Source organism: Limulus polyphemus, unplaced genomic scaffold, assembly GCF_000517525.1.
Source record: "Limulus polyphemus unplaced genomic scaffold, Limulus_polyphemus-2.1.2 Scaffold1101, whole genome shotgun sequence".
Taxonomy (NCBI): Eukaryota; Metazoa; Arthropoda; class Merostomata; order Xiphosura; family Limulidae; genus Limulus; species Limulus polyphemus.
In genome coordinates, this window is record NW_013666711.1 from 189,641 (window position 1) to 196,573 (window position 6,933).

A 6,933-nucleotide genomic window follows, 5' to 3' on the forward strand; every position below is an offset into this window, starting at 1 on the left:
TGATATATATAAGTTGTTTGGGTTTTTTCATCTAAAAGAGCAACATTAATTTCTTAATGACCTAATAGAAGAAATGCACTTTTCAATGTGTTGTTGTATGTCTTCCCTTGGTTCATGTAGGCCCATAAACACCCATAGTTCTAATTTACAAAGACAATAGTTGATGCCCAAACTTACAGATTTTATGTTACCCTGTTCACTTGTCTTTAGTTCTGCTATTTTTTTGAGAGCCTTTTTTCATTTAATAGTAATTAGTTGATGCCCAAACTTATAGATTTTATGTTACCCTGTTCACTTGTCTTTAGTTCTGCTATTTTTTAAGAGCCTTTTTTCATTTAATAGTAATTAGACATTTAGAGCATGGGCAGGTGATTTAATAGTTTGGGTTATGAAATACCTTATTTGGTCATATTGAATCACTGAAGTCAGAAATTGTTAGAAAATGTGTTAATCGAATTTGTTACACAGTGTGTTATTTTGATTCTTGTGAAAATGAGTGTACCCAATTAAATATGATTTTAAAATTCTGTTACTTATAATGATTAGAACACATTATTTCATCATTTGGGTACCCTTGCTGTTAACAATATTTTCGGCCATAAATTCGTATCTCTTGGTTTGGCAAGCCCAGGAGGCTTAGGTTTATTGTATTCATTATGATAAAATAAACATAAAACTAAATTAGAAATAATAAAAAATAAAAGTAGGTGTATTAAATGTTCTAGCCAGTACTGTCTACACTGTTGTAAAAGTTTGACTTCTTTAGGTCGATGTCCAAGTAAAAACTACCACACCATGGCCAAAGTTATACTTGACTCCACCTGCATTGTAGCCTTGTGTTAGTCATAAATCCATAAACTAGACTAATAATGTGAAATAATCTTTATTATATACACTACCGGCACTTGTGTTTAAAATTTGTTAAATTATAATGAACAATTAAAAACAACGTTTTATATTTCCACAATAAAAACATTGTTTTTAATTATTTATTATAATTTAACAATTTTTTTTGATGTTTGTACTGCTAGAAACTTGATTTCAATAGCTGTGGTGGACAGCACAGATAGCCCATTGTGTAGCTTTGTGCTTAACTGCAAATAAACAAATTTTAGAAAGAAAAATTTATAAGATTAATACTATGTAGAATAATCATTATAGTGAAATAATAAAATTAGAAATGATAAAAACTAATAAATAAAAGTAGATATATCAAATTTCTAACAAAGACTGTTTGTCTGCACTGTGGTGAAATTATTACATGGTTTGGACAGCTTAGTAGATTTAGGTTAGTCCTAAATCCATAAACTAATCAAAAGCTATGAAATAATATTTATACCAACGATAATATAGTAAAATTGATTATGATAAATATAATAACCAATACTGTTAATGAAAGTAACTTCAAAGAAGGATGAAGCATATAACAAATTATTATTGTTGCTGCAAAATTAATATTCACTGCCCATAAAATGTGCTAAAACTGAGAGAGCTACACATTATCAGAATAGCATCATTACTCCCAAAACAAATCCAAACTCGAGTCACTGTTGGTTATTTCATTATAAAATAACTAATTGAGACTGTTTTTTTTTAAAGAAAGTGTCAACTTTTACATGATAAATTTAATATAACGGTAACATGAAATGATCCAGATAAACAAGCAACTATACATAACTGGAATTATATATGCTTAAGCTTAAGAGTTTGAAAAATTCCATTTAACTGTATGAGTTCACTGTACTAGTTAAAAGTTGGTAAGAAACGTTATGTATATATGCCTGCAATTTGGGGTAAAATTCTCACAAAAAAGCTGGGTGAAGTGGACCTATTTTTGAAAAAGAAAATTATGTGTAAAAAATGACAATCTGAGTGTCAATGAATAAATGCTTTCTGACAGAACAATGGAGCACCCACACATCTGAAAAAGTAGCTCAAATAAGTCCTGGTACTAGTATCACCTTAAATAAGTTTCGGTAATCAATACCGGTGAGTACTGGCAGAATTTTACCCCTGCCTTCACTACGTTTCTTAATTTATGAAACATTGACAATAACAAATAGTAAATTTTCTGTTGTACTTTTCTGCATAGTGTGTTTTTTTAAATAGCCGTAGGAATCATATTGTTTAAATTATAAAAGGTGTTTGGATATCTGTTACGTGCATTTCAAGAAAATGGTGAGACTAGAATTTGTATTCTATTCTTGTTTTTCAGTAACTTTATCAAGCTATTTATAGTTTAAACATATTCAATGTTGATATTAATATTTCTATTAAACTTGTCCTGCATTGTGTTTGTTGCTTCTAAATAATTTCCTTTTTAATGGTTACCTTTCCATTCATAAACTACAATATTCAGTACTGCCTTCTGAATATGAATTCTAATTTTTTCGTTTTTAAACTTCTCATTTTGTTTATTTTTGCATTTTTCTTGCATCATTATTGTGAGATATTCAAATGTTTTTATTTTCAATTTTAAATCTCCATCTCATTTTTAATAGTAATTAGTGTTTATTAAGATTTCATAGATCTTTTATGAATTGACAGGTAATCCACTGAAACAATTTCAAAATAAATAAATAGAGAAATGTTAATTCAGTTTTTATACACCACACTTGTACAAAATATTAGTATTATTATTATTTTACACCATTCTACCTTGATAATGTAGAATGAGAGGTTTCTCTAATGGTCTAAACTAGGTTTTAGTCCATTATAAAAACCATAAAATATAATTATAAAAATAATCAAAAACAGTACTTTTTTGAAATTATAAATATGAAGAAATTACGCAAATAATATAAAATGTCTTTGCATAAAAAAAAATTAATGTGATGTTTATTGTATACATTGAAGTTGATTTGCTATCAGAAAGCAATATAATGAAAGAGGAGAATTTATTTGATAAACGTTTAACCTAATGGACCTGCTTATGTAATAGTTTGAAGGTGTAAGGTATATATACATATCTTTTTTTTTTAGACATATCCAACTTCCAAGCATTCTTCAACTATGTGGACATGCGTCTACTATCGCAAAGTTTTTGTATCTATCACCTTAATGCTCCAGGACAAGAGGAGGGTGCACCATCTTTTCAAGAAGGGTAAGTTTGGTTAGGTTCGTGAAAATATTAATGCAAATGTTGTTTTCTTTGTAAGCATTTAGTAGACTCTTTTCTTTAACACACTTGCTATGAATAGGTCAAAGCATGCATGTCATGACCTTTTAGAGAGTTACATTCAAAATGTAATAAACTATATTATTATCAATGTATATGAATAAACTTGTCATCAAAGCATAGTTAATAAATAAAGTTTTAATATTATTCAAGTTTTAAGTTAATTTTATAAGGAAATATTTTGAAAAAATTCTCAACCTTCCCTAGTGTGAGAATTGGGACATTTGTCCTGTAGGACTTCTCTCTTCTCTAGTTTATTTACCACCCCTTCCTAAAATATCAAAATTAATGAATATTACTCATTATAATATGGATATTACTAAGGTAAAGTCTAATTTTTATAGCCTTCAATCATATTTGTTTACAAAGTCATAAAAGCCCACCAGTCACATCCTCTCGTTCACAAATTGGCTATAGTTCTCTGTGATGTTTTACAGTATATTATTTATAACCAATAAAAAGGCAACATTTGAAACTGTCCAATGTCATATTATTTTATGCTGTTTTCAGTACAGAATAATTTTTATTTTGTCTTCAGTTTGAAAGTTTCTCTCACAGTGTTAAGATCAAGCAGGTTTAATAATTATTTTAAGGCTCTTATGCAATAGTTAAAAAATCAGTTAAGTTATGATAGTTATAGGACATTGTTTCTTTGTGTAATATTATTTAATGTTCTTAGGTGCATTATTTAAGTAAATAAAAATTAGTGTATTAGTACCATTTATAATATAAAACAAAAAGTAGGCTTAAATTTCATCAACAACTGACAGCAAAAAAAAAAAAAAATAGTAAGAATTCTTCACAAGGTATGCCCACTAGCAGCTTTTGCATTATGTTATTTAAAAGGATAACTTGAGCTATGTGTTCACTGAATGGTTTACTACTCATATGGCATGGTTATTAGTTGTACACTGTTCGAAGTGCAATAAAGCAATAGAATTAAGTAAAAAGAGGTGTAGACTGTTGTGAACCTTAAGCTATTTGGAACAATTGTAGTTTTCTGTTACAATCTGCAGTCATTTTAGATACAAAAGAATTATTTTATGTTCATTACAAGGTCGGTCAAATTGACTGAGTTTATATAGTTTGGGTAGAAAAAATAATAGATAAAATATTAAGTTTTACTGAAAAAAAATATTTGAAATTAATTTTGGAGGTTTTAGAGGTTCTACAACTATAATTTGAAAATGTTCTGATGAAGAAAAGTATTTTTTAATCTTAACATGAAAATCACTCTGCACTTGGAGCAGTCAACACTTTGACTCTATACATTCATGTACAAATCTTTAGTAGAAACAATTTAAAAATATGATTTTTTGTGTATTAAAGACTTGTAATGCTTACTGAAAGCTTTCCAAGTTTTGTGAAGATATACTAAAACTTATAGTATGGAAACTGATGGTTACTTTGGTTACAAGGTCAGTCACATCAACTGACCCTATATAGGAAAAGGTTAAACCATTACTAAATAATGGAAAATTTTAACTACTTTAAGAGTATCTTCAATAGCCTTATCTAGAGAGGATAAATTATGTTGTTAACACTCAACCATTTAGCCAGTGATGAAATAAGGTTTTAATAAAGAAATAGATAAATAAAATTGTATTTGGAAAAATTTGTAATCTTTTATTTTTATACTGGAGTATTAGAAACAGTTACTGAAGTTGTTAACATTAAATAGTATCAGCAATCAGGATATTCATGACACAAAGAAAATGTATAGGATAAAAAAATCGGATAAATCTCAAAACAAGAAACTAATCCAAGGACTCGTATATCATCAGCTATTTTTTCAGATGAATTGCTAATCGTTCAGTTTTCCTTTCTAGTTATTGCATCCTTTTTTTTTTCACTCAATATTAAAGTGTCTTATTATGAAAGTGATAGTTTTAGAAAAGTAATGATTGTTTTAAAAAATTACATGTTTTGAGCATTTAAATTAATTTAAACCAGTTCAGGACAAAATTCCACATGGAAAGAAACTGATGTGCAAAATCTTCAAAAGTGAAACTTAGCTATTCTAATATTTTTGCCATTAAAATGGAAGAAAATGGATTCATTGTGTTAAATCTGGTGCTTTAACAACAATAATTGTACATCTAATGAAATATTCTACATCACAATATCAACCCTATAGCTGACTTTTTGTTAATTTTCATTCTTATATTTTTAGACTGAATTTTTTACTATATAATGATTTGTTAAGCTTTACCTTAGTGAAATTATCATGGGTACTGCCTGTTGATGTATATTTTCTACATTAATAGCATTGTCAGTTTTTTCATGAAAAAAAGTTTTAGAAAGTGTGAGATATCTAGTAACTATAGTATGGCATGAAAATCTCATTAAAAAAATTAGTTTAAGATGTTCAGTGTGGTCATTATTATCACTCTTTGAGCTGGTGCTGTAACAGTGGTACATCTTGTACATGTAAGTATTTGTAGATTATACTAGTCAAACATTGTTTTGTTGATTTATATTTATCTTACAATGATTATCTCGTTCTTGAGTTGCTATCAATGTAAGGTTTTATGTATGGGCTGGTTTCTTTACAGTGATTTGTTGACAATAAATTTCAACAATAAACAAACAGCTCACCATCCACAGGTTTTAAAATAATATATTAAAACAAGTCAAACTTATATACAAGTGTTTTTTTACACTGTTAGTTATCACAGTTGTATCCAGAGCTTTAAATAACTTTTCAAAGTCATCACAGGTTAGTTCAGTTACTGTAAAACACACTTGACAAAACAGATTCTTCTTTATTCTGTTGTTAAAATACAATCTGTAATAATGTCAGTTTAGAAATCACCACTATACTCTATTTATGATTGAATTCATAATCATTCAGTTTAGGTCTAGCTATATCTAACTTGGTCTTACTAACTTGAACTACATTTTGTATGCATATTTATAGCCTGACCAAGGCCTAGTACTCTCTATACACTATGAGATATTATGATGCATTAACTGCAAGTGCTCGGTCCCTGGGACTGACCTTGTAACCATTTTGTGCTAGTTATAGTTTTAATGCTATAAATTTTAAATTAGTAATCATATGTTAACAAACTTTGGTAGGTTATTAGTAAACATTACAAAGCTTTCATATGCAAAATATAATTTTTTTTATTAAGTCTTAAGGTTTGTAAAGCAGTGCTTCCCTTGTGCTTTTTTTTTCACATGTTGCCTGTCCAACATACAAAGTAATTTTCATTTTAAGATTAAAAATACTTTTGTGCATCAGAAAATGTTCAAATTTCACATGCAAAATCTTTATAATGTCCAGATAGTTATCAAAAGTTTCTTATGAGAAAAACTTTATATTTTATCTGTTATTTTCAGTAACGAATCTCTGTACGGGTATGGTCAATTTGACCAATCTCGTAACCACCATAAAAAAGTTAGAAATAAAGATAAATTATGCTCTTTCATTCTTGAATGACTATAAATTATAACACAAAGACATAAATGTTTAGACTAAGTAGTTTAAATCTCATAACATTATACATTTATATATATTTATTATTTTTATTTTATTGACCTTTCAGCTATGCATAGCTAACAATAGAGAAGTTACAATGATGTGGTACATGTGCATATGTTACTGTACCCAATAATATAAAACTGACCTTTAGTCTTTACAAAGTGACCTGTATTGGCTGTGTTTTAGTAGACTATTTTTTGTAAAATACAGTCACATTTCAATTATTATACACTATATATGTATATACATTATTGATATTTAGAAATAA

General features: G+C 27.9%; 1 protein-coding gene across 4 annotated transcripts in view; it reads left to right on the forward strand.

Moving 5' to 3' along the window:
• LOC106462138 (protein NDRG3-like) overlaps positions 1-6,933 on the forward strand; it is a 51,835-nt gene that overhangs the window by 17,647 nt on the left and 27,255 nt on the right. For all 4 annotated transcript variants that reach the window (XM_022389291.1, XM_022389292.1, XM_013922030.2 and 1 more), the window contains one exon: positions 2,983-3,103. In XM_022389291.1, coding sequence (XP_022244999.1) covers positions 2,983-3,103 — 121 coding nt within the window. The remainder of the gene's footprint in view (positions 1-2,982; positions 3,104-6,933) is intronic.